Source organism: Diadema setosum, chromosome 19 (assembly GCF_964275005.1).
Source record: "Diadema setosum chromosome 19, eeDiaSeto1, whole genome shotgun sequence".
Taxonomy (NCBI): domain Eukaryota; kingdom Metazoa; phylum Echinodermata; class Echinoidea; order Diadematoida; family Diadematidae; genus Diadema; species Diadema setosum.
The window spans coordinates 15,693,542-15,720,710 of NC_092703.1; the positions used below are offsets into that span (position 1 = coordinate 15,693,542).

Sequence of the window (27,169 nt, forward strand, 5' to 3'; positions counted from 1 at the left end):
TCAACTTAACAAAGTGGTGTTGGCTCGTCTGCGATAAAACTCTTCATATAAAGTGAAAAGTCATACGACCAACAGCCACAGTTAGTCAAACACTAACAAAGGCCCATACAGGTGACTAACTGACCATTTTAACACTTTTACACATTGTACATAATTACTAGACATACAGTATTTCGTGAAATTCCGTGCACAGTATACAGTATATGTATTACGATATGTTTATGTACACATTTATGGATCATTCAAGTTCTTTACAATGTATTATTGGTTCATGTTCAGAATCCCACCTGTGATTTCGTTTGTTGTTAAAGGTGCGATCACACATCGCCGGTTTAGATGGCGGTTCATGGCGGTTCTCAAACCGCCGTGAACCGTGTTCCAATGATGGCGGAAAGCAATTTGACTACGTTCTCAACACGTTTTGAACACGGAGCAAACGCGAATTGACGCGGTAGTAACACGTATCGTCCCGGAAGGTGGAGGAGTCCATACCAAGCCCATGTAGTTGGATGCAATCAGAGCCCTTTCACTTGTCCTCAATGGGTTTCAACGATGAGCGTTTTGCTTTGTTAGGTAAACACAATTTTAAAGAAATTATGAAACGTTGTAACCACCTGTGTTTTACAGATTGATATAAGTGATGCAACAACCAATTACCTTCAAGTTTCAATGTGACTTTTCTCTTTCTCTTTTAATTGTTAAAATATCCGTATTAACTGTCATTAAAAAGACATACCTATCAAAGCAGAATCCAAAATAGTTTCCAAAGTTTCCTGTTCATTTGTAGGTTTATTTATCAAGTGATGTACAAGTACTTGCTTGTTTCAACATCTCTCTTTTTTTTAATTCTTTCTTAATTAAGTTTTCACATAATTATTTTGCGTGTTGAATTTAAGATCTTGTTGCTTGTTTATCCATGTTTTCACAAAATTGCTCCTTCTTATCTTTCAGAGCTTCTTGTGAAATATGAGCCTAGGGGAGTTCCTAAATCGTAAGGGGAATCTGTATCTAATACCCTCGATCCATTACGACAAACTACTATAGATGGCAAACGTGGTTTCTGCCGCCCCAGAACTGTGGAACAGCATCCCAAGTGATAGAACATGCAAATTCCATCGATAAGTCCAAAATGTTTTTAAATACTTAACTGTTAAAATAGTAACATAGGGATGATGATTTATGCAACATGTTACTGTTTCTGAAATTACCTTTTCCTATTTATCTTTTTGTTCCCCCTCTAAAGCGCATAGAGACCTTGCCAAAGGTATTATGCGCTATATCAAAGACCGGTAATGATGATGATATAATAATGATATTTTTAACAGCAGTCAATAAAAAAGACATATTATGTTCATTACAGGTTCATGTAACATAATAATGGTGTTTTTTCAAGTGTGATGCGCCTTGAACAAGGCTAATACCAATAAAGAGGTCCGCAGCAAGTTATCGCTCTCAGATCAAGACATGGCTTCCCAATCGTGGTCTTTTGCAACATTGTTGTGATGGTTTGGGTGCGATCTGCCAGGAATGGAGCGGAACATTTTGATTGTCATGATGTGGTGATTGGGTTGAGTCGTGACAAATTGGGACCTTGTCCGGGAAAATGAACAGACAAGCCGTTTTCTTTCGCATGTTCCATGCGGATTGTGGTGAGGACTCTCACGTCTGGTTGTACACGTGTGCTGTAAGTACGTAGTGTATAGCGTCGATGGTGTATAGGCTCATGTCGTATCGGGCCTATGTACCTGCTTGCATGTAGGTTCTGTTAGGCCTCATGCGTTTTGGTGAGGACTCTCACGTTTGGCTGTACACGTTTGTTTTTAGTATGTAGACAAGTGTATAGCGTCGATGACAGGCTTATGTATTGGGCCTGCATTGTTTGCATGTTGGTTTTGACAGGCCACATGCGTTTTGGTGAAGATTTTCACGTTTGGTTGTGCACGTTGTGTATAACATTTATGCTGCGTAGGCTTTGGCAGTCATTGACTGTTGTTTGTAGTTTTTAGACTACATTTTGTGTGAAGGCCTAGTGCAGATTTTGGTGAAGATTCTCACGTTTGGTTGTGCACGTTGTGTATAACATTTATGCTGCGTAGGCTTTGGCAGTCATTGACTGTGTTTGTAGTTTTCAGACTACATTTTGTGTGAAGGCCTAGTGCAGATTTTGGTGAGGATTCTCACGTTTTGGACGTTTGTCGTTTTTGCATGAAGGTCTTCTGTAGACCGATTTGGGTGAGGATTCTCACGTTCAGTTGTGTGCGTATATAGTGCATAGCGTGGGTATTGCGCATTGGGCTCGCACGTGTTTTGTAGTCGCAGACGGTCGGTCTAGCGCGTCGTGTGTAGGGCTAGTGCAGTTTGTGAGTGTGCGTATGCTGGATGTGTATGTGTGGGGGCTTGCGTACACATTGGCTACGGGTCACGCCGAATTTTCTGGAAGATTAGCCTCGGTTAAAGGCTTTGATATATTTTCCTTAGTTTGCACAATCGTGCTATGTGGTCGTTTGTAGTGAGTGTGTATACTCATTCTATGTCCTTAGATCACATGCTAATGTGATGCCGTGGTGTTCTGATTGTATGCCTGATTCGAAGGCTTAGGGATTTTGATGTTTTCTGCTTATCGTAGAAAATTTTTGCCTGTTCTGCGCGTGTGACTGGGTTCATGCATACATGTGTACTCATATGCAGTGCATTTCTTTTGTTAAGGCTTTGTAGTTTTGTGAGGATTTGTGACTTCTTGCAAGTTTTGATTTTGATATTCCCACAATGGCTGATGTCGTGCAGAGCTTTGTTGATGAACCCACTCAGGAAGGTTTTAATAACCTGAGGAAGGCAGAACTGGTGGAAGTTGCTCGAATTTTAGAAATCCCGATCAAAACATCGGATCGTAAAGCAGAGATCAAGGACACAATTTCGGAGTTTTTTACCAATACTGGTATTTGGCCTGCCTCTTTGTCAGAGGATGAAGCAGGGACAGATGATGGTGAAATTATCACACCTTTGGTAACCCCTGCAGAAAGTGAATTGAAGAAAATTGAGATCCAGCTTCGGATGAAGCAGCTGGAAGTCGAGGCAAAGAAAATAGAACTCGAAATCAAGTCAATCGATGCAAAATCGAATGAACCTTCTTCCAGCAGTTCAGCAAAGTCATCAAAATTTGATGCATTAAGGCAATCTCAGTTGGTGCCGAAATTTCGTGAAGACCGGGTAGAAGAGTTTTTCCAGCACTTTGAAAAAGTGGCTGTGAGTTTAGAATGGCCCAAGGAAGTGTGGCCGACATTGATACAGAGCTCGCTGGTAGGGAAGGCCCAAGAGGTCTATGCGTCTCTCACTATCCAAGAGTGTTCTGACTATGAGAATTTGAAGAGTTCCGTGTTAAGGGCGTACGAGTTGGTGCCGGAAGCCCACAGGCAACTGTTTCGGAATTATAGGAGAAGGGATGATCAGACATTCGTTGATTTTGTGCAACACAAGCAGACCCATTTTGAACACTGGTTAAGGTCGTCTGGTGTTGATGATTTCCACAAACTGAAAGAGTTGGTGTTGTTAGAGGAGGTGAAGAGGTGTGTTCACCCAGATCAGCGGCAGTACCTGGAGGAAAGGGAAGTGAATGGTGCCAGGAGAGCTGCTGTCCTCCTTGATGAGTATGTGCTTACCCACAAGGGTACTTTCAAACTTTCTTCAAGCAAGAAAGGAGGCCAGGGTGTGCCAAGAAAAGGAGCTGTTGCTCCAAGCATTCCCAAGCCCGATCTTGATCAAAAGCCGAACAAGGCTTGCTTCTATTGCAAGAAGGATGGACATGTGATGTCAGCTTGCTGGAAGTTGAAGAAGAAGCGAGAAAAAGAGGGGATTAGCAACCCCAAAGCATTGCCAGATGCTTTTGCTATCACTCGCACAGAGCATCTGCCATCGTTTGAACGGGTGGCAGAGAATTACAAACCTTTCATATCTTCAGGGTATGTTAGTTTGACGCCTGATAGTGAGCAGGTTCAGGTTCACATTTTGAGGGATACAGGAGCATCACAGAGTCTCCTGTGTGCAAAGACATTGCCATTTTCGGTTGAATCTTCTGTGAATTCGGAAGTGTTTGTGAGGGGAGTTGAAGGTGGGAGTGTCCGAGTGCCTCTTCATAATATCGAATTGAAGAGCGATCTTGTCAGTGGCTCAGTTGTAGTAGGTATTTTGCCTACATTGCCAGTCGAAGGTGTCACCTTATTGCTCGGCAATGATATCGCTGGAGAGAAGGTTTTGCCTCACTTTCTCCCAAGTAAGACACCCGTGGTTGACGAAGCCACAGAGAAATTGGTTCAGGATATGCCTGATGTGTTTCCCTCATGTGCTGTTACCAGGTCAATGGCTCGTGAACTGGAGAAAGAGGAGCAAGAGGATATCTTGGCTGATACTTTCTTCTCTAGACTTGAAGAGTCTAACAGCAGTGATGATGCACATATGGACCATGGTCAAATGTCAGAGATTTCTCGTCAGAGTCTGGTTGAATTGCAGGGCAAAGACCCTGAAATAGTGCGTCTTGCACAGTCACTTGTACCTGAGGATGAGGAAGTGAATGAAACTGTGAAGTTTTACAAGAGGGATGGTATCTTGATGAGGAGGTGGCGCCCTCCTGATGCCACAAGTGATGAGGATTTTCGAGATATTCATCAAGTAGTGGTACCAAAGATGTACCGGAAGGAGATCATATCTCTTGCCCATGAAGCACCATTGGCAGGTCATTTGGGGATCAACAAAACCCAAGAGAAGGTGCTTCGATATTTCTTCTGGCCAGGTTTGCGACATGACGTCGCAGAGTTTTGTCGGTCTTGCCATGTGTGTCAGGTAGTTGGCAAGCCAAACCAGAAGATTCCCCCTGCCCCTTTAAGGCCAATTCCGGCCTTCGAAGAACCGTTTAGTCGGGTCATTGTGGATTGTGTCGGTCCTCTTCCAAGGACAAAGTCGGGTAATCAGTATTTGCTGACGATGATGTGTGCATCTACCCGCTTCCCCGAGGCAATTCCATTACGGACAATTACTGCCAAGAATGTCTGTAAAGCTCTTGTGAAGTTCTTCACAATGGTAGGACTTCCAAAGTGTGTTCAGTCAGACCAAGGGTCTAATTTCACATCCAAAATCTTCCAACAGGTGATGAGTGAGTTAGGTGTAGAATGTAGGAACTCAAGTGCTTACCATCCACAGAGCCAGGGAGCTCTTGAACGCTTTCACCAAACCTTGAAGAATATGATGCGTGTGTACTGCAGTGAGCATGAGAAAGAGTGGGATGAGGGTATTCCTCTCCTCTTGTTTGCAGTTCGAGAATCGGTCCAGGAATCTCTTGGATTCAGTCCTTTCGAGCTGGTCTTTGGGCACTCAGTTCGTGGTCCCTTGAAGATCTTGCAAGAAAAGATCTTGGTTGAGCCAGAGTCCAACCTATTGGACTATGTGTGTCAGTTCAAGGATAGACTTTCTTGTACTCGTGAATTAGCTGCAGGTCATCTGAAGGCAGCTCAGTCTAACATGAAGAGACTGTTTGATCGGAAGGTGAAAGAAAGGCATTTTGAGCCTGGTTCTAAGGTTCTTGTGTTGCTCCCTCTTCAAGGAGATGCCTTGAAGGCTAGATATGCAGGGCCGTATGTGGTTGAGAAAAGAGTGAGTGATGTCAATTACATCATCCTGACACCTGATAGGAGGAAGAGGAGAAGACTCTGTCATGTCAACATGCTAAAGGAGTATGTTGAAAATGTAGAAGAGGCTAATGAAAAGCCTGTTGCTACGGTTGGAATCGGTTGTGAAGTGGATGGTGAAGACAGTGAGAGTGATGATGTGGAAATTCCACAGTTGATGTTGAAGAATTCTGAGGTGTTAGCAAATCTATCTGACACATTATCTCATCTTCCAGGAGTAGAGAGAGCTCAGGTGATGGATGTAGTCCATGAGTATGAACACCTTTTCAGTGATGTACCAGGTCGTACTAGTGTGGTGGTGCATGATGTTGATGTGGGGGACTCCTCCCCTGTCAAGCAACACCCATATCGTGTGAATCCATTGAAAATGGATGTTCTGAGGAAGGAAGTTCAATACATGCTTGAACATGACCTTATTGAGCCCAGTAAGAGTGGATGGAGTTCTCCCTGTGTGTTGGTTCCAAAGCAGGATGGTTCTTTGCGTTTCTGTACGGATTACAGGTTGCTCAATTCGAAAACAAAGTCAGACTCGTACCCTTTGCCCCGCATCGATGATTGTATTGATCGCGTAGGGAATGCCAAATACGTCAGTAAGTTTGACCTTTTGAAGGGGTACTGGCAGGTTCCCCTCAGTGAAAGAGCGAAAGAACTGTCTGCATTCGTGACTCCTGACGGATTCTTCCAATACAAAGTGATGCCGTTCGGGATGAAGAACGCGCCCGCTACATTCCAGAGACTCATCAACACCGTCACGTCTGGCTTGGTGGGATGCGAGGCGTATCTTGACGACATCATAGTGTACAGCCATACATGGGAGGACCACCTTCTGAGAGTCAGAGCACTGTTTGACCGCTTGACCAGTGCCAACCTTACGGTGAACTTGAGGAAATGTGAGTTCGCCCGAGCAAAAGTCGTGTTCCTGGGTCATATTGTGGGACATGGTTCCGTCAAGCCTGTTGAAGCAAAGGTGGAGACGATCCTGAACTTTCCCCGCCCACAGAGTAAGCGAGAGCTGAGACGATTTCTGGGCATGACTGGCTATTATCGGAAGTTCTGCCATAATTTCGCTGATGCTGCAACACCGCTCACCAACATGTTGCGGAAAGACTCGCAGTTCGACTGGTCAGATGACTGTCAAGTTGCTTTCAACCGGCTGAAGGCAATGCTAGCGAGTTCTCCGGTTCTTGCAGCGCCGAACTTCGACAAGCAGTTCATTCTTATGGTGGACGCGAGTGACACAGGAGGAGGAGGAGCCCTGATGCAGAAGGACGACAACGGAGTTGACCATCCCGTCGCGTACATGTCCAGAAAATTCAACAAACATCAGCGACGGTACTCCACTGTCGAGAAGGAGACGTTAGCGCTCGTCATGGCTCTTCGTCATTTTGACGTGTATCTGAACACTACAAAGTATCCAGTGCTGGTGTACACAGACCACAATCCGCTTGTGTTCCTGTCGCGAATGAGGAACAAAAATGGACGCCTAACCAGATGGGCGCTAGTGCTACAGGAGTACAACCTCGTGATACAGCACGTACGTGGAAAAGACAATGTCATTGCAGACGCTTTGTCCCGTGGATAAGATAGAAGTACGCATATTTCCACGGATAGGACAAAAGGACACAGATGTGCTTATTATCCATAGATAATAAGACTGGTAATGACTTGGAAACATGAACAATACGAGACAAAAGAAATGTGTTTCCATGCATTTGTAAGAAAATTATATTTCTCATGTTGAAGAAAGAGTGTTATTGATTGCTTTGAAATGATGACACAAACATTGTGTACACTGCTTTAATTTATTCTTTTTGTTCTTGTCTGCAGGGAAAAAGACAGCATGTTTTCCAAATGGTCATGATTTTTGCACCAAAACAGGGCAAAATCATTTCAAGTGATATAGCATGAGTTTTGCTATGTTTTATGCTTTATATGGTGAAGAAAGGGGTTTTCAGTAATACAGCATATTTTGATACAGGGTATAATGTAGACATTGTATTAATTGGAACTGCAAATTAAGTTGCATTGCTGTTTGCAAAAAGCACACACAAGCACACAAAAGCTGTTGTTGCATTTTTTTTCAAATGCTTAATCTGCAAGAGTTGGAATTTGTGGCATCACAGAATTGACCAATTATACACATTTTCCATAGCATAGATATCGACTGAGTGAAATTATGACACTATGATATTCATAATGTTGTGAATGTGTAAGGTTCATGAGACCATACAGGTGTACAGACATAACCAGGTTATATTCATGTGATATCTTGTTTCAGAAACAGAGAGAGTATAACAGGTGTTCATAATTGCATTGTTTTGCTATACGCTAGTCACTGTACATGCATTTATTGTCTTGAGGAACAAAGCTTTACAGTATTTGAACAGAAGTGTCAAGAAATTAGAAATGTAGAGATGTTTGTCAGACCAAACAGTTGAGCTGAACGCGTTGTTATGTCAGTTTTCATCAAAGGTCAGATTGCTACAAGCTCACCATGTAAAAATGGTTACTAAGTATAGTGAATGGAAGATTACTTCTGTTATTGGTGACATAATACAACAACAAAACCGTATAAAGCTCAGTATTCAACCTGCATGATTGTCAGTGTATGCAGGTTAATCAGTGATATGTGTAGCGGTTTTTCTCAAGCATATGCACATCAAGCTAAGAGAGAAGTTTGATATGTCCATACTTATGGTATATTGTTTCATGATACAATTACAGTGTATTTTGTTCTGAACCAGCAGCATTTCTTAGATTTCGACTAGGTGTTGAAATGTTTGGCCATTTGATACTCATAAGCATTTCAGGAAAGCTAAAGAGAATACATGTTTCATGATTTATGACCAAGCAAAAAAAAAAAAAAAAAAGAAGAAAAGAAAACAAGGAATGTTGTGGTTGTAAAGTTTTGCGCGTATACGCACATGCTTGTTCCGAGCAGGTAGTGGATCTATATTTAGACTTAGCCTACGCTCAAGAAAGGTTTTGATGAGGCTCATTAAGTCTGAGCTTGTTTATGTGAAGAATCCACTTTAGTGTATGAACACACAACTGTGCATTTTTATGTATCGTGTTTCGGAACATGTTTGTAACGACTGTTTGCAGTTTGACTGGAAAGTTCTTCCATAACTTCCCGTCTTAAGGGGGGAGATGTGATGCGCCTTGAACAAGGCTAATACCAATAAAGAGGTCCGCAGCAAGTTATCGCTCTCAGATCAAGACATGGCTTCCCAATCGTGGTCTTTTGCAACATTGTTGTGATGGTTTGGGTGCGATCTGCCAGGAATGGAGCGGAACATTTTGATTGTCATGATGTGGTGATTGGGTTGAGTCGTGACACAAGTTTCAACATTGCTTTTCCCTCTACTCTCTTAAGTTTCACTATATCTGTATCAACATGTCTTACAAAAATGGCATACATAATCACGAAAGCAGAACCTAACATATTTACATAAGTCTTCTAAGTGTAACACGTTGCTGGCCATCTTAAAAGCTGTTAAGCTTTGATAAAATTATGAACTTACCTTTTAATGTAAATGATGTACTATTCAACATACCTAACAACTTTTTGAACATTAAACTTTATTTGTTACTGTATATGTGTTAAAGAAGTAAGGAAACTGTAGCATTCAATATATTTGCCCGATCTTGCATTATGGGTTCATCTTTGCGTTTATCTCCATTTTTTACTGTTCCGCCACGAAGTGTCGCCGGAGCCATTATTCTCTTTAAAGTTCATTGTTTCTTTTCGCTTGAAAATCATGGCGGTGTTAAGACGGTATTATCACGGATCCTGCGGTGCAAACACGGAGGATGCTGTTCTTAACACGATGAACGGCGATGTGAACACGGTCCATTTCAAACCGCCAAGACCGCCACGAAAAATTAAACATGTTTAATTTTTCTGGCGGTTCCCCGCGGTTCCCCGCGGTTCTCGGGGTTCATGGCGGATGGGTGACGGATGACCACGGTTTGTGTACGGTGTAAACACGGTCTTTGGCGGAGCACGGCGATTTGCTGAACCGCCATGAACCGCCATCTAAACCGGCGATGTGTGATTGCACCTTAAGCCACATAGACCCTACAAGGCCAGAAAAGGCCGATAGATTGGCAATAAAAGAGCGATGGAAAGCTACGTCATTGAATGTGCACACTATACCTCATTCGTACACTGAAGAGATACTGTGATGATCAAATATTGTAAATAAGATTAAATCATTTGTAATCTTGACCTCAGCATACTGAAATATTTACTTTTACACATTGATAAGAATTTTAGAAGAATAAATTAATTTACTAAAAGAATGCAATATGTCAAAATAAATAACTCATATCATGTCTGCATTTTCCTCTCCTTCCATTGGAATAAGGGCCTACTGCACTCCTGCATTAACATGCCATCGCCTGTACTTTTACTGTGTGAAATTGTCTCACTGCTGCGACAGACTGCGAAGATGGCTGAACAAACCATAAATTGAATTGAGTTGAATAGGAATTGGTAGGATTAGTAGGATAATGACAAGATACAATTAATCAAAAGTTAAGTATACTTGAACATGATCTCCGTATTGTAATTGTCTCATGAGAAAACACAGGACGTCATCCTAAATGAATGATTTACGGGAATTACAGCTTCATTGGAAAGAGAATGAAACCAAAAATATTTGACGGACGTTTTGTGAGAAAACTTAAAAGTGAAAAAGATAAAAATTTATTCGAGTGTATCTATACTCACAGGTGGACACATGGCATAATTCAAGTATAAGTAGTAAGCAGATAAAAAAAAGCACACATAATTGTGTAGAATGTTTGTAACTCATATTGTGTGTGTGTGTGTGTGTGTGCGTGTGTCATTCATTCGACGATGAACTTGATGCGTTCTGAGTACAAAGGTCGTGTTTTTTTTTTTACGCATCTTATTATAACCTTGGAAGTGGTCAAGTTTCTTCGTAATGCTTTCTCTTTCAGTCCCCAAAATAGGCCTGGTGCAATAATAATTCATTGTATAGAGTGTTTGTTCATTCTTCGGGAACGCAATTTCACCTCAGTTTATCAATGACTGTCATGGACTGGCTTAGACCACGGCCAAGTCATGAGCGAATAATGGCGAATATTCTGGAGTAAAAAAATAGTATAATTACAAGATAACATTCAAATAGGTTGCAGTATTAGTCATGTTAAAATAATCTGTCTATCATATGAAATTCATAATTATGTAGACAACCAGCGTCAGATTGTGGTTAGTTGATATGTCGCCCTCTCCGACGGCACATCTGAAAGTGTCATGCGATAAAAGCTGTCTGCTATACACGCCGAGTCGGCAGCTGACAGTTAATCGACATTGAGAATAATCCAAGTGCCACAGAACACCACAGTGAAAAAGGTATCAGCATGAAAAAATGTGACATTTGCTGGTAGAGCAAGCACTCGAACAGCAGCGTCGCGGACGTGGAATATCATCGGCTTTCTCCACTTGACTGTGGTGAATATACAACTGACATCTAACCTTCCATGGGAAAATGTGGAATAGTCATTGGTTCCAAAGTTGACGACAATTAAGGGGCGACAATAGTTGAGCAACATCGTAGTGCCACGGGTGGAGAAGGCACTGGTCAGCTATGGTCAGTATGGAGGCGCGGCGGCATGAGTTTGCGCTGGGTAGTCCTATGAGCAGCGGCAGCTTGTCCTCAGGACGGGCTGACTCGGATTTCCGGCTGCACCAGGTATGGGCTTGATGATAATGTATGTTACTGTAACTCTACAACGTGGAACCTGTCTTGCATAGAGAGTTATCAGTTTAATGGGTTACGGGTGTATTCGGGCTAAAATAACAATGTTTTTTTTTTCTGTGGCAGCGGCATAGCTGGCAACTATGAATAAGGCGAAAGCGTGGAGGTAGAAACTTCCTATGAGTGCGTGTGTACAATAACGGTTGCTATTTTTAGTGCTTTCGACACTCCCTAAGCTCTTAATGTTTAATGCTACAGAAGAGTACAAAAATATGAAATAAGCAAACCCTTGATACAACACTTCATATTTTAAGATTGATAATCATGCATGTTAACGTCGTAAATGACAATAAAATTATATTCATAGAATGGAATTGGTGATCCGTTTCATATTTTCATCATAATATGTTTCAGTATAATACTTATCATATGGGTCTTCTATCTACATATCACTTATATGTTCAGTAACATATTTCACACAATTTTTTCGGCATTCATTACCATACTTTATACATCAACAAAAATGTAAATCAATTTATTTATTGTTATTTATTATCATTTGTTACTATCATTGATTTTTCAAAGACACGTAAATTAATTCAAGTTTTTTTCTGAACGTTTCTAAAACTTAACAAAAAATTTAAATTTTTATCAAAGTGATTTGAACACGCAGTGTTAGTAATGAAATCGTTGTATTTCCTCGTCGTTTTCATGCAATCGATGTAAGTGGATTTGGAATCAGTTGAGATATACTTGCCCAAGCTTTATGCTTTCATCAATCATTCTACACGGTCTTGGCAAAATCCCATCACTCCAGCAACGTTTTTTACACTAATCGCGTCTTCAGTGCACGTATCACAGAACACAGTTGTGGAGATAATGTAAGACACAGCTGTGCACAGAAGAAATATTGACTTAAGTTTGGCTTGAAAACACTGTCGCCATCCCTTCAATGGTTATATTATGCCATTTTAACACTTCAAGGAGTAGGAAAGGGAATTTGATATCTTGAGACATTATGGAGGAAACTTGTATACTTACTTGGCATGTTTCCAGATCTGCTTAAAGGGGAAGGCTAGTAACTGATCAGTGGGAATCAGTGAAAATGCTGGGAGATGACTGTTCCAATCCTTATGGGATTCATTCAAGAGTACATTATCCTATCTATTGTTGTGTGAAAACTATTTGCTTCAGAATGGTCTCATATTCAAGTAATGTGCAGTTTAATGTTTCCAGGTAAGCGTCCCTGGTCAGTGACAGGGCATTAATCTCCACATTACTTGAATATGAGACCGTTTTGAAGCAAATGATTTTCACACAACCGTAGATATGTAATGTACTCTTAAATGAATCCCACAAGGATTGGAACAATCATCCCCCAGCATTCGCACTGATTCCCACTGATCAGGTACTAGCCTTCCCCTTTAAATAGGTCATCCGTTTTCTCCGCACAATGTAACTATCATAGTGTAATCAAGACCAGGAAACCTAAGGAAAAACATATGTGTTGATTGCTTTTTTAAAAATTCTTTGTGCATTTATATGTTTCAATTTTTGTTTCATCTTTCTTGATTGGTTACAGGCCTTTTTTACCCTGATTTTTCGTTGCTATTTTTTCACTTCCTCTTACGTCATTATTTTTGTGTTATTACGCATAAATTATATTATTTTGTAGCTTCATGTATATACAAAACACGGAGTTAACCATTACTATTAGGCAGATGCGTGATGCTAAACTCTATCAAATAGGCTGAAACAGACCATTCGTTTGAACTGAAACATACAGATTTATTTTGAAATTTTTTTTCTCACTCAAAACTCTCCAAATGTGTCATAACTGTATAAACTGTTGGTCCAACTGTCTTATCTATTTTGATATAATGTGCGGATTATTGTCATTTGCCTTTTGAAATGTTGTCGGTGTATGTTTTATGTGCATGAAATTTATATTCTGGCTAATCAACAAAATTGCTATGCTATTAATCTTGAACCATAAAATCTTTCTGATTTTTAGATTGATCTTTTCCGCTCATGAGGTTTGTGTTTCTTGTTCGTTTGTTTGTATTTTCTTTTTGTGAAAAAAAAGTTTCGGTTTTTCTTGTCTGCATTTGACTCTTATCAAAACAGGAACTTCTTTGCGGGTTCCTTCTCACTAGTCAAAATAACAGGATAAAAATCAATGAAATGACAATTTGTCATTGAGGAAAAGCAAGACATAAATAGAAACATTTTGTACAATTTCCGCGTTTTTTTTTTCCTTGCTTGGCGATTTCCAGTACAACTTGCCATGATACACCATAATCATCAAATATTGTAGATGTGCAAGTAAATCCTAAACTGTTGTTGTGGAAAGACAAGACTTAAAGAAACTCGGCCTTACCAAGACACTGAAAGCAAGTGCGTTGGTCTTCATTTTCCTTTTTTACTTACTCATTTTCTCCTCTCTTTTTTTTTTTTTTTTTGGTAGTGTTTTGCTGTAAGAGATTTGCATAGATTCATCATTATCATCATCATCATCATCATCTGAGCATAAACTGCTGTTTAAAGATAATTTACTACACTAGCGCTGTCCAGTAAAACCATAAACATCAACTAGGCAACCATAAAAACGCTACAATGAACTTTCAGTCATAATCATAAAAAAGATTAATATTAAACCCCGCTCCGTATTAAATTTCCTTGAATATCCAGGAAAATGAAATTACCCAAACACAACAGTGTATTTTTCAATGACATAAGAAAACATTGAGTCATATGAAATCATTTAAAGAAATAGTGCATCGCTCACATAAAATGCAACTATGGTAAGGAAATGATAACACTCACAAGTCACCATTTAACTTTTTTTTCAAAAAATACATTTCCCAGACTCTAGAATTCAAATGTTCCACTTTAAACGTTACCATTGCAACCCCAGAGTAATTTCATGCTAAATTTATATATTATACGATGAGTGCGCTTCACAAGAGCTAAGTGAACATATGGTATAAAGCAAGAGAGAGGGAACCGGACATGGTCTTGATTTGACCTCGTGTCACGTGCTATATAGGTTGACTTCCGGTTTTAAGAATCTCGGTCAAAATAAGTGCCATCTATGGCAAGTTTAATCATGATTCAATTTACACACACACCAATTTAGGTGACTCGTAAACTTCCAGCCAGAATTAAACTCCACACATCAACGTTACCACCACAAATAAGTTATAGGGCCTAATGAAAAATACCTTCCCAGCATTTATATCAGTCATTTATCTGGCATTCAGTTTTCCAGTTACCAAGGAAAAGATAATAGCAGCAGCACGAACTATATTCTGTTTCTTGTACAGGCACTTCTAGCTTCAATGAGTTAAACATTCATATCGTTTTGGATTTTTTTTCTTATCATAACCGTTTTTATCATTATCATCATGTCTATTCTTTACCTAAATGAGTTGGCACTTCTATGCCCGTATTGAGCCTGGCATGTGTACTGAGGTACTTTTGATATGACAGAGGGAAGTCGAACGTGTTGTGATTGCAAAGAGCGCATCAAAGCTGAACTTTCATTTCTTTTCTTCTTCTCATGTTTGTCTGTGCAGAGAGTCCGACTGGAACGAACAAGTTAAAGTCATAATTTACCATTTGCAGATGAAATAAAAACCCAGCTTTAATGCTGCAAGTGAGTTAGGGATAGAAACAACCAATATAAAAATGTTAATCAGTATAATCAATGTTAAGTATTGTTAAACATACAAAATGTGAATAGGCTAATAGTTATAATAAAATTATTTCTAGAATAAATTGAGAAATTTATTGAGAAAAATAGCAATAATATCTATACTAAGAATCAAAACCTTAAACCTTAAGATATTTCCCTGCAGTCTACAGGAGCTCACATTATCATCGAGTCATATTTAAAAATTACACACACACACAAACAGAAATTTAAAAGATCCATTAGGAAATATTGACCGCATTTTAGGTGAGTTGCCTTGAATCTTAGTTAAATCGATCAATGTCTTCATTTACTTCTTATCAGCATGCATAGTAATTTAAAAGTTTTGCTGTGGAAGTACAATGATTTGTGTACATTTGATATATTTTGGGTATAGGCCTAAGTTTGTGTATGTGTATGTTAATATATTTACATGTATGTATATGATTGTGAAATAATAATTGTGTTTCATTTGCTCATGTAGCAGTTGTTTCAATGCGTATACAAAAGTGTACTAAAATTGAATAATTTTGATGATCATGTGTCATTCTGTAGTTGTTTTTTATAATGATTGTACTATAGTTCTACATTTTATTCGAAGTATGCTTGTATGATTAAGCATGTTACTAACCAATACAAATGTACACTATTCTGCAATTTAGCCATCTGCATTACTACAAATGAATTTTCATTAAATCATTGCTACTACTACTACTACATGTACTACTACTACTATACTAATTCCAAAAACAGTCCTAGATCCCGCTTCGATATTACTCTATGTAGGCCAAAGAAAGGTCAACTATGGATTACAATTGATTGAACAGGGACATGGGTGTCTCATCGCTAGGGCACTTTGGCTGAAATCTTTCACAGAATTGACAGCAAGTGCTGAAAATTAGCCTCTGGGAAATCCCAAACTGTCTGTTGTGGTAAAATTAACGTCAGTATGCCTAAACTACACTCTGTTATCTCTTAAACTTCCTTCCTGCGTGCTTCTGGTAAGTGCTATTACTCTATAAGCCTTGTCGTAAAACGCATTACAGCTATATACCAGCAAAAATAGCAAGATTTTCGATCGTTTCGGTGTTCGATCATCTCTAGAAAAACTATCAAAAACAAACAAAGCGTTTCTTTGGAACCGTACCGGCGGTGAAACATTCGACGAGCAAACTTCCGCGTGGATATAATGTTCATTAACAGGGCGTGATCGATGGAACGACTGCTGTTTTGCTGAAAATCAAGTTATCACATGACGCTCGTTGGCCCGCGCTGTGGGATATCGCGTGACACACTCTACTCTTTGAGATGAGTTTAAGTACGGTGTTGATATCTTTGATAATTTTACTTCAGGAAAAGACGAACTCTACAGCCCCCATCCCATCGATCTTGCTCTGCAATAGAATGTTTTCTGAACATCAAAGAGTATGTTACATTGTGACTCGAAAATCAGCTGTTGAGATTAATAAACAATAGGTTGGCATTGGTGTATATTTTTCAAATGAAAATGAAAGGAGGTTGTTATCATGAAGTTGTGCCATTTCAAGTAAAGGACTCTGTATAACTGCGAACGAGTTGGGTAGTAAATTTCCCTCTCGTAAAATCTTGATTCTTGTTTTCCTTCTTCTTTTGTGTTTATTTTCGCCTTTCTCTCAGTATACCCTCTTTTTTTTCTATACTTCCTCTTTGCTTTTCTCATTCATTGTCTTTACTTTGTTCTTCTCGTCCTCTGTGATTGTCTACTTCTTTTCTTCAACAGGTTAAAACAGTTGTACTTCTCATATTTTGTTCGTGTCCTCCTCCGTGTCATACAGATAACACGATTTCACTGAAGGAGATAGTATAACTATATATTGCATGGGCTATCGTGTTACCACTGCGTAGGAGTCATGCTTCGCGATCATATTGCAAAACATGTCGGCTATTGTTACATGGGTCGCCCCTCCCCTCCCCCCCCCCCCTCATCCTTTACGTTTTGTTACAGTATCAGGTTCTCAATTCTTCATGTAGTCTCCGAAAAATATCATTTATCTCATAACTCACGCTTTGTTTTGTGTGTTTTTATGCAGGCAGAACTGATGCAGGATCGCATGTTAACATTGCCTTGTAATTAGCGATCGTAATCGCTACGATTTGACAGCGTCGTGTAATTAGTGACAGAGTTAACAGCCATCGTGATGCAGTTTACTCAAATAAAGAGTCTGTGTGTAAACAACACGAACACTGTCTTGCAAACATTGAATTTTAACAGAAATTGTAACAACAACCATGGATAGGAGCGAGATTCGATCGCGATCTGTAATGCAAAGAATATAGTTGGTGCCTGTATGGTGTCATTATGGTGCTATTTATGTCCTATGACTAATACTGTATACAGTTGATTCTCACTTTACGAAGAAGTCTCCAAGTCAAGCTTGGAACATCTTCATGTTTAAAAAGAAATGAAGAACAAATCAAGAATGTTGCCGTATATCTCCATTGTCTCGTACTGAAGTAGGTATATTGCAGTGGTGTTATGTGACATTAACAATTCTGTCCATCTTTTTTTTCTTTTATTATTTGCACTCATTGTTTCCAAACTCACACCACGCACATATATACACTTATACCCCGTAAAACATACACAACATGACAAATACGGGTATTTCCCTTAAATGGGAGGTGAATCTAGTATTATCAATTTAATTGTTTCATTTTTCCAAAGGAACAGAACAATTAGGATAAAAAACTATTTTCACTGGAAAGGATTAAATGAGAATACGAGAGAAGGTCATATGCTATATAGTATGTTTAATTTTTGGTTGGTTCATCCCCATATGTTTCAATAATAATCATGACTCAGTTCTTGAGTGTATTTCCCCGTCTTCTCCCTTTCTATTGTCATTCTTCTTTTTTTTTTTTTTGCGAGTTAATTGTGTCGTGAGTTTTCCCCTGGATGATACGTAAATATGCACAGTCATGATTTAGTCATGAAAAGGGTGTATCTTATAGGAAATCATCTGCGGTTATGACGTTGTTTCTCTTTTTGTAAACTGACGGGCTGCTTTACAATGGGTAGTACAAAGAGTAATATCAATATCCAGATCACTTTGATGGTGGCTTCAATTCATGATGAGCTTATCATGCAGTTTTGGGCTGTCACTTGTGATCATCCCTGTGCACAGCTTCAAGGACTTGCTTCTGAATTACTTGAATGACAAGTGATATAGAGAGATGTGGGGGGGGGGGAGGGTGTTCAAATATCCAAACTTTGATTTCAAATTCAATACCTTTTTCAAGTTGACTTGAATAACAGAGTATGTTTGGTTGGTACACAAAAACTGTTAGAACAATCATGGGTTTGGTCGATTGTACAACAACAACCACTTTTTCCTTTTTAAAGGTAGTATATTGATTTTGCAAACGTCACGAAATTTTGCATGGTTAAAGTATAACATCTCCCTTCATTGTGTATCAAATTTTTACAGTAATACACCTCAGAATTTATTCAAATTATGAAAAACTAACCCCATGTAACTCGAAAATAAGCATGCTCATTTATACCGAGAATAGTCTATGATATTGTTCCCTCCATCATAAAAGCGTTTCCAGCTTTATTTTTCTGACAAAAAGGTCCCAATTACAACAATTACAATTACAACATACCAGCTTATGAAAGGAATTTAATTTTCAGGCAGTATCAGGGTTGCAAAAGTGACACACGCACATTAAAAACAAAAGCTACAAGGTTAATGACAATGTACAACATGTTTTTAATCATTGACATGTCGATGAATGTAATTCATCAAATAATTGGTAACATGACATCATCATAGCAACAACATTGTTCAAGCCCTCGTCAGCAAATTTACAAAGAAAAGAGAAAAACAAATCAATTATAAGAGTCATGTCATAAGATAAGCCGAGGGTTTTTCAGCTATCTACTATTTTGATATTTGTGTTATGTCTTACAAAAGAATATATTGACCATTCCAAAACCAGGGAGAGGTTCAGTCAATATCACTCAACTACAGAAGATGGAGACAGTATCCTTGATAGAAGAAATGCATTCAAGATCAGTTTTGCCATCGGAGAACTATAGAGAAGCAGTTCTGGGATAGTTTTACAGTGACCCGAGTACACAAAAGACCTAGCAAACCAGTTATCATCTATGATACATATATTTCATTGAAAACAAACAAACAAACAAACAAACACCCAGAATACGGTGTTGCTACCAAGATAGTTAAATCACAACTACGCAAGAATACACTGACCATAGACAACCCACAGCACACATTCTTATATTCATCTAGCATATGTATTCATGATCAAATACGATTATGTGATCGACTTTGTTATTCAGCAAAATATTGCTCCTGCATATAATAGTCAATACCGATGGTATTCATATTTCACTACCATCAACAAATATTACACTGATCATTTAAGGATTGAGTTTTCGTCAATTTCCATGTCTTCTGACATACAGTTTCCTCTGGTAAATAACAGAATGCGACAAATCACACGAAGTGGCTGTTAGTAACAACCATCATGACACAAACTGTTGCTGTAATGCTACTGATAATGCTTTTGGTTTTAGTCTCTTTTTTTTTTGGCTTAGTTAAAGGAATGCGATATTTCCATGTGTATGCTCTTAAATGAAATTGGGCTCTTTATTGCCCTTTGCGCTTCAAGTGATTGAAGAAATCATCACTGCATGTGGATGTTTGTTGGGTTCTTTTTTCTCGTTTATTAATAATGCAGTAACAGTATCAATAACATGGATTACGCATGGGTATGCTCATGAGAAGGAAAAAAAAAAAACTGTTCTCCTTTGATAATACAATTGGATTGTAATGATCATGTAAATATTCCAAAATGAAGGTTGGAGAAGGCCGATTTGACGAACCGTATACCCTCTCCTGTCTACACACGCCAAGAAGTATACTGTATTCAACCTGCGAAAGCTTGCACCGAGTGTTACAGTTCTTTTCCCTCTTGCATTTGTCTTGTATGACATAATCTACCGTCGTGACCCGCTTTTGTCGGCGAGCCGTTGCTATGGAAACTTACATGTGTCTGCCTGCGTTGTCCTGGCTACCTCCCTTGAATAGAATAGCATGAAACCTTGAGGGTTAATGGCCTTCTGCCGCCTTGTCTGTTGAATGTTAAAAGCAAAAAGGACATATGTGTGTATCAATGAATTGGATTTATTCTGCTTGAAGGAAAAGCGATGAACATCTAACAATACACACATGATACACATGGCATTTGTGTGTGTGTGTGTGTGTGTGCGTGTGTGTGTGTGTGTGTGTGTGTATGTGTGTGCGTGTGCGCGTGTTTGTGTGTGTGTGTGTGTAGAGAGAGAAAGAGATGGAGAGAGAGAAAATGATACATAGGAATATGAACTTATAAACATAGACGATATACAGGTGTACCAACATTTCATCGATTACTTATAGCTATATTTCTTTTATATTAGCTTTTCACTTTCATTGATTACTTATAGCTATATATTTCTTTTATATTAGCTTTTCACTTTAATTAATGATTAATCATTCAATCAATCAAACAAACAAACATATAAAGATATATTTTTGATACATACTTCAGTATCGCTTAGTCATGCTAATTCATTTTTATTTCAAACATAACCGTATTAATCAATACCTATTGATAACTATTTTTAAAGGTAAATATAACCAAACCATTCGTGAATCCCACCCCCTCACACACACACACTTGCCCTCTTTTTCATCGCCTTTTGTATGCAAATCATAGAGAACAGTTTTGCTGCGAGAAAAGAGATGTCATCTCATGAAGCACTGTTGTGTACCGTATGCTCATTGGGACTGCCCCTGCAACAGATTTCAGCTCTATTATAGAAAAGAAAATGCAAAGATCCACCGTGTCATGCATCTAAAATGATTCAATGAATTGTTTGTATCTCTTTTCCTTTTTTTGTTGTTGTTGATAATTTAAGATGTGTGTGGGGGCGCTCTTTGAACTTGACAAAATTTGAATTTGCAGCAGACTGTAACATCTTCACTGGCCGTTATTAGCTCAGTTTGATTAAATTCATTTCAACTTCATCGCTATTTGTTTTTCATTGTCAGAGCATCGAATGAAATCAGCGGGCTCGTGTAGATAGACACAGAACTCTTGGGTACATAATTATGTCTATCGTGTCTATTGGTGAAATCTTTCTCCTACCTTGGAGGCGAAAAAATGCAAAGAGTATAGGATATGTCACATTACAATCTTGCACGTATTTACTCATTCACTTACTTACCTATGTGTTTAATAGATAAATAAATCAATTAATTATCATATCTATGTATTCATTTCTCATCTGTTTATCTATTTATTTATCTATTCATTTATCGATTTAGCTATTCATTCATTCATTATTTCACTTATTCACTTGTCTATTCATTTAATCCACCTTCAGGCCGCTAAACTGGGTAATCTGGAGGAGATTCGGAGGATTTTTAAAGAGGAAGGACAGAAGGAGGATCGTTTAAATGAGCAGGACAAGAAGGCTCGAACTCCCGTCCACTATGCGGCCCAGGCAGGCCACCTGCACGTGGTCAGATACCTGGTTGAGAATGGAGCTGGTAGGTCATTCAATACTGGGCTATTAGAAATCAAGCTATAGAATGGAATATGATTGATATGGAAACTTAAATAAATCAAAGTCAAATTAAGTTACAATCAAATTTGTATCTAACGATATCATGAGTAGAGGTGCCAAAGCTCTTTTTTTTTTTAAAAACAATAAACAAAGCTGTATCTTGCTTTAAACCGAACTGTACTCAGAACCATGCAATACCATCACCTTGACCACCAATTTAAACATAGGAGATACTAAATAATGAGGCAACCAAACTTGCCTTCATTTTACCTTTATCGTATCAAAGAACGTGAAATACCTATTTTCTGGGAAGAAAATGTAACAAGTTCTGCATTTCACAATGTTGGAATATGACATCGTAATAGAGGATAGGAGGTACATGTAACATGTAGTCTACATCTACATGTAACCTACACGTATAGAAATAATCAAGACAAAAAAAAAAGACAAGAAAAGACAAAAATACTGAAGTTCATTCTTACCCTACTAGACAAAAAGATTCTTTTCATCTTTCTCCTGTACGGACCGTATCTGCTTTAAAAACAATAACCACTACAGGACCTAAATTTTGGAATGAATTGGATAGAGAAATAATCCAATCCCAGTCTCTCTATTCATTTAAGCATAAACTTAAACTAGTTTTTCTGAATTCATATCTATAGCTATTCTTCAATCCTCCTCGACATTCTCTGTTCATACTTCACATTACTGACATTATCGATTATGTAACATGTGCCTCGCTCGTGATTTCTGTATTATCTCCTGAACTTCCTTTGTACACATTTGGTATCTCTGCTATTGTACACTGCATCTGACTTGTACCTCGCTCGGGTGATCACGCAACTCTCAAGAAGTCTTGAGCCGCGGACATTGTTTTCTTTGTTTTTTCTTTTTCTTTTTACTTTTTGGCGTTTATATTTCTCCAATTCACAAATTGTCATTCCTTTAATTACATATATCAAGTAGGAAATAATCTCACATCCGCATCTGGGAATCTACACCCTACAAGCAATGCTTTCTATGTAGATTCCTCATATTTCACATGTTTTATTGTCTTATAAGCTGTACTTGACAATTCATCCAGGCTTTTGTATTGTGATGTTTATGTTTTATGTATTTCTTGAAATGTGGAATATGGAACAATAAAAAAAAAGAAAACAAAGAAAACAAACCCAAAACAGAGCTTGAAGATCAGACTCAGAAGGAAGTTTACAGTGTCCACAGTACGTGATGACAGGACCATGGGGGGGGGGGGGGGGGGTTCCCCCAAAACCTAATTGTCGTCACAGCTTCATAATGACAATAATCGCAATAATCTATTTTTTCTTTTTAAGTACCGTGTTGTTTTTAACGCAACTTGTACTGCGAAAGAATGACCAACGGTTCTGATATCTATATATATGATATATATATATATATATATATATATATATACGGCATCACATTAATTTATGTGTGTTCTTTAAACGTCAGATATCAATACAGAAGACGACGACAAACGCAAAGCAATCCATTTTGCTGCCATGTCAAAGCGGAGCAACAACAACAACAATAAAAGAGAGGTACATACCATTTGTTTCTCTTACCAACCGTATAGATATCGTCGCCGTTTAGATCCTGAATTATTTTTCCCACGAGCATTGCCTTTTGTATAACCTGTTACACCATTTGTTGTTGTTGTTTTTATTTAAGTTTTTTTTTTTGTACTTGCATTTTTTTTTTCATCCAACCATTTATAATCAAAGCAACTACTTGTACGTATTGAAATTCATTTTGATTCAATAAGGCGTAAAATATTCAAAAACAATTATCTATATTGTCTTAACACATCGGTGTTGAAACATATAACCATGAGAAATGGTTTCCTGGTAACATGACGTAATTCACTGGAGGATATCCTCTGTGCAATGAAAGCTGTGAACGGAGTTTGAACTCTAAAATTGGTGAATACAGTCGAAACTTTGTCAAGAATGAAGTTTCGTCTAAAATTGCAAGGTGACTAGGGATGCATTTAACGTGTCTAACACCAGTGTAGTATTTTGTTGAGGCAGTGCTGGGAGCGAAATTAAGAAAAAATGTTAAGTGCAGTTCTGACAAAAAGAACGTGTCAAACGCACCTTTCATAGTTTTTTTTTAATGTATGATATTATCCATATTGATTCACGTTTCACAATCTTTACAATCTGCAAATGGATGTTTTTTAAGTCACTTATAGAAGCACTTACTACGACTTATTCAGCTTAACATTGATAGGTAGATAGATAGATAGATATAGATAGATAGATAGATAGATAGATAAATAAATAAATAAATAAATAAATAAATAAATAAATAAATAAATAAATAAATAAATAAATAAATAAATAAATAAATAAATAAATAAATAAATAGATAAACAGGTAGATAGTTAGATACATAGATAGGCTGATACATATGTGATTTTTTGCTGCCCTGACTAGAAAGTGAATGTTAACATAAATGCTTCTACTGCTACTATTACTACTGCTTATAATAATAATAATGATAATGGTTATTGCAATAATGATTACGATGATAATATTCATAATAGATATCAGGTTATACCTGCACTTATAAGTTGACGGAATACACGGGAAGCCTTGCAATGCAACAGGATGTGTCTGAATCTAAACATTCAAGTGCAGACAGCATCGGTATGTGTGTTTTTTATATAATTTAATGCATGTCAGTCTCACGCACAGAATGATTATTTTTCTACGTATGCTGTTTGTTTATTTCTGACAGGAGTCGAGCGTCATTTTATACCTTGTATCATGCCGAGAAGTGGACGTGAACTCGAAGGATACGCTTGGTCTAACACCCCTACACATCGCCGCAGCGCGCGGTAACAAGCCCGCCGTATTCAATATTCTCTCTGCGGAGAACATTCATATTAATGTAAGTCATTGTTGTCTTTTCTTTTTAGCTCTACCCTCTCGTCAAGAAAGGACTGAGAGACACTCTAGGTTTTGTATACCATTCCTGTAACAAAAAGAACATTTCAATTATGATATGTTCAACGGTGGCAATCCCTCACGCGTTTATCAGCATCTTTTTATACCCGTGATAAAATTAGTCCATCCCCATGAAACCGAAAGAGACACAGAAAGTAAGAGATAATAATGATCTAGTATGATGGATGGCTGGGAAACATGATAATCTATTATCAATCACTGTCAATGTGATGAGATGAAATAGGGTCATTGTTGTATATATATATATATATATATAATATATAACAAAACTGGAACAAAGTTCATGCTGTATTCACCAACACGTGGACAACCTACTCAATAGTATATACATATACAACCAAACCTGTCATAGAGGCCACCTGCCTATAGCGGCCACATACCGTATACGAACACACACACACACACACACACACACACACACACACACACACACACACACACACAATTCCCCGAGATGAACACCACTATAGACCCTGTCATTAGCAACCACCTGTCCATAACGGCCACTTTTCTCGTCTCCCCTGTGTGGCCGTTATAGACAGGTCTGACACTATGTATTATGATATGTAGGCCTATATGAGGCTCGACACTTGTTGATGGCCCATTTTGACCACCGAAATCACATGAAATGAATTTGGCCACGGAGACTAGTGTTGATCTGCCAACCAAGGTTTATAGCTGAAATGCGCTGTAGTTATCAAGCACTGAGCTGCGAGTTATTCTCACACATTCTGGATGGGAAAAGCACATAAAACAATGTACGCACTCACAAATTTTGATGACCAAATTGGGAAATCTATTTCTGGTGGTCCCGGCTACCGTTGAAGGGACTGTACAGTACAGGTTGAGGTGGGGATTCATGTTTTGAAAATTCCTAAGTGAGATAATGAGAAACCCCTTATGAAAAACTCAATATGAAAGAGCATGTAATCTTAAGAAGGATTCAACGTTTATTTGATGGAAATTCGTTTTAAAATAGCTGAGATATCCAAAAAAGTGATAAAAATAAAAGGCGACAGGTCACGCCTTTTATTATGATCTCTTTGTTTCACTCTGTTTTTGGATATCTCAGCCATTTCAAAACCGATTTTCATCAGATAAACTTTGTATACCCCTTAGAATTGCATGCTCTTTGACATCTCATAGAGTGGTTTCTGAATATCTCGCAAAACGTTAAGAGCTAAATCCTCACCTCGACCAGAACTGTACACACCCTTTAATGTCGAGCCTTGATTATAATGGATTGATAATTAATACCTTTTTGCATTTCATGGTAGATTATAGGGCCATACAGATGATCATGTATCAGTATTGTTTGTTTGGTTTTTTCATTAATCGCTATATCACAAAGTCAGTCATGCGCTGGAAATGTTTCGTGAAATTATGGTTTTAAAAAACGTTTGAACATTACTCTCATTATCTCCCGCGATACTAATAGCTCATTTTTTGCCTGTTAATTGGACGTCTAGGAAAGAGACAACGCGGACATGACACCACTACACGTTGCTTGTCTCAATGGCAACGAAGATATCGCCCAGATGTTGCTGGGTGTTGGCGCGGAGGTGCAGACGCAGGACTGCAAGTTCTCCACGCCGCTGCACGCCGCGTCTCAAGGAGGGCACAAGGGCATTATCCGACGGCTGCTGGACGTTTGCAAGAAACAGGGCATCCTCCACAACGTAAGGCACTGTTGTATCGTCCAAGCTTCAGGAAATGATAAACACTTGTTGACATTGCCCTTTTTTATCAGTGAAATGGGAAAAGGAATAGAAAAATCATAACCATACTGAGAAATTAAGCTATTCCTAAGTGTGGTCCTTGTTTGTGGTCATGTTACTTGCTTTTGTTTTTGTATTCTTCTCTTCTGATTTGATATCGACTCAACTTATGTTTAGAAATCGAAAAAGAAATCGAAGAATAACTCGAAAGATTTGTTCCTCGCAATATTATCTCATACAGATCCATACAGGATGTTAACATTTCCTTTGAATAACGGCTTAAAACCAAAAGTCAATGTTCTTTGCCATGGTTACCATTACATTCAAACTCTGTGTATCATTAATCATGAAACATTAAAGCCAGTGGAATGGAAAGCATGCAATATTGTCATGCTACATTTGCATAAATTGCGAATATTTTCTCCTTCTACTATTATAACACCTCACTGCTTAGAAGTTGTAAACTCAAATCTATTCGTTGTTAGGGCTACACACGCACACACAAACACACACACACATACCCTTATCTTGCTGTTTAGTATCTAATTCTGTTCGTTTAATATGTCGTTTTATTCTAGTTATTTCCTCATTGATATCGTACGCCAAAGAATTGTTTTACATGTGGTCACATGATCATTACCCATATATTTTGATTCACTTATTATGATGAAACAAAATTTAATACCAATAAAAATTCAAAATAAGACCAAAATTTCACTTTTGGCACACTCATGAGAAATGCAG

General features: G+C 38.3%; 2 protein-coding genes across 2 annotated transcripts in view; one reads left to right on the plus strand and one right to left on the minus strand.

Annotated features, from left to right (window-relative positions):
* LOC140242709 (large ribosomal subunit protein eL24-like) overlaps positions 1-27,169 on the minus strand; it is a 278,728-nt gene that overhangs the window by 152,983 nt on the left and 98,576 nt on the right. The window lies entirely within an intron of this gene.
* Positions 2,767-27,169, plus strand: part of LOC140242840 (uncharacterized) — a 50,788-nt gene continuing 26,385 nt past the window's right edge. The window contains exons 1-7 of the mRNA XM_072322592.1: positions 2,767-3,003; positions 4,504-5,621; positions 6,177-6,897; positions 21,532-21,697; positions 23,188-23,276; positions 24,478-24,630; positions 26,177-26,386. Of these exons, the coding sequence (XP_072178693.1) occupies positions 2,767-3,003; positions 4,504-5,621; positions 6,177-6,897; positions 21,532-21,697; positions 23,188-23,276; positions 24,478-24,630; positions 26,177-26,386 (2,694 nt within the window). The remainder of the gene's footprint in view (positions 3,004-4,503; positions 5,622-6,176; positions 6,898-21,531; positions 21,698-23,187; positions 23,277-24,477; positions 24,631-26,176; positions 26,387-27,169) is intronic.